At 43.6% G+C, this 1,402-nt stretch overlaps 1 protein-coding gene across 1 annotated transcript in view; it reads left to right on the top strand.

Moving 5' to 3' along the window:
- The first annotated feature begins 104 nt into the window (after nt 1-104).
- yap1 (Yes1 associated transcriptional regulator) overlaps nt 105-1,402 on the top strand; it is a 39,239-nt gene continuing 37,941 nt past the window's right edge. The window contains exon 1 of the mRNA XM_014012784.1: nt 105-883. Within this exon, the coding sequence (XP_013868238.1) occupies nt 683-883 (201 nt within the window). The 5' untranslated portion in view covers nt 105-682. The remainder of the gene's footprint in view (nt 884-1,402) is intronic.

The following is a 1,402-nucleotide window of genomic DNA, read 5'->3' as shown; positions in this document are numbered from 1 at the left end:
GTTATTTGTCTAAAAAAAGGAAAGAAAGCAGGAGTTTGGATGTTTTCAGGCAGCATCAGGGCCTGCAGTGAGCTGCAGCTTTAAAACCAGTCTGATCCCAGCTGGAGCGCAGCTCCGCCTCTGTGGAAACACGTCCTGCCCAAAGTTTGGACCGAACAGGAGGAAACTTTTCTCTCCCTCTCAGGAGACAGTGAGCGGTGGAGATTTCTCCTGCAGCAAAAACCATGAAGTTCTCCTGAAACGAAGCTGACAGAAGCCTGAACGTCTCCGGACGCACAGGAGAGGAAACTTTCAGCGCTTTTTTTTAGTTAGTTTTTTTTGCTGTTGTGGGTGACTTTTGTGTGTGGATGTGGGGGGGTGAGTGAGTTGGGGGGGCCGGACGACAGATTCCAGTGTGGAGGACCAGATATGAGTTTCGTTACATTTACAAATATGCCAACTGGAGTCAGCGGGAGAACGCTGCGTTTTGCTGCTGATTTTAACAGCTAACGCACTTTCCCAACATAAAGTTCCCACTTTAAAAAAAAAAAAAAATGGCTCCAGGCAACTTTTACTGAGTGGCGTCGAGATTTCCTGCTGCGCGTCAACAGTTCGGGGTTTGGCTTTAAAGAAAAGTTTCTGAACATTTTAACACTTTTTAAAAAAAGTTCACTGCTTCTTGTTCAGCTTTGAGAAAGAAAAAATGGATCCGAGCCAGCACAACCCTCCTGCCGGACACCAGATCGTCCACGTACGGGGAGACTCCGAAACGGACCTGGAGACGCTTTTTAACATCGTGATGAACCCGAACAGCCCGAATATCCCCCACTGTGTCCCCATGAGGCAGAGGAAGCTGCCGGACTCCTTCTTCAACCCCCCAGAGCCCAAGTCCCACTCCAGACAAGTAAGCCCGCCCTGTTTCTTCCTTCTGACGAACCCGAACCGGGCCCGTCCTGTTTGGGTTCAAGCTTTCATCTTTTTCACTCTTCAAATTTCTCTATTTTACTCCTGTGTGAACAAATCAACTATTTATTTAGTTTTCAGGATGTTATGACTCACTAAAGGAAACGCTTCTAGAAATGTGTCCAAATAACTGAATCTGTAGCTAAAAGTCCGAATTTAACCTCCGTTTGTCGCGTTTAATGAAACAAAGTAAAGTTAGTGTGTTTGTGTGTGTTTGTGTTTTTTTCCTACACTGAAGAAATCTTTCTGGATTAGGCTGATCCACGGAAACTTGTGGTTTCCTGTAAGGAGAGTTTGTCAGAACCTGTTGAAAAGAAAAGTTTTCTTCGTTGATCAGATTTATAGAAGGAAAAGATCAAATGATTACAGCAAATAAAAATTAATTAAACTTTTCAACTTTTTTATTATTAAACTAAGATTCTCTTTAGTTAGAAAAAAAAAAAAGGGGGGAAAGTTACTG

Source organism: Austrofundulus limnaeus, unplaced genomic scaffold (assembly GCF_001266775.1).
Source record: "Austrofundulus limnaeus strain Quisiro unplaced genomic scaffold, Austrofundulus_limnaeus-1.0 Scaffold94, whole genome shotgun sequence".
Classification (NCBI taxonomy): Eukaryota; Metazoa; Chordata; class Actinopteri; order Cyprinodontiformes; family Rivulidae; genus Austrofundulus; species Austrofundulus limnaeus.
Note: the sequence above shows the minus strand (reverse complement) of the source record. Positions and strands in the feature narration are given on the sequence as shown.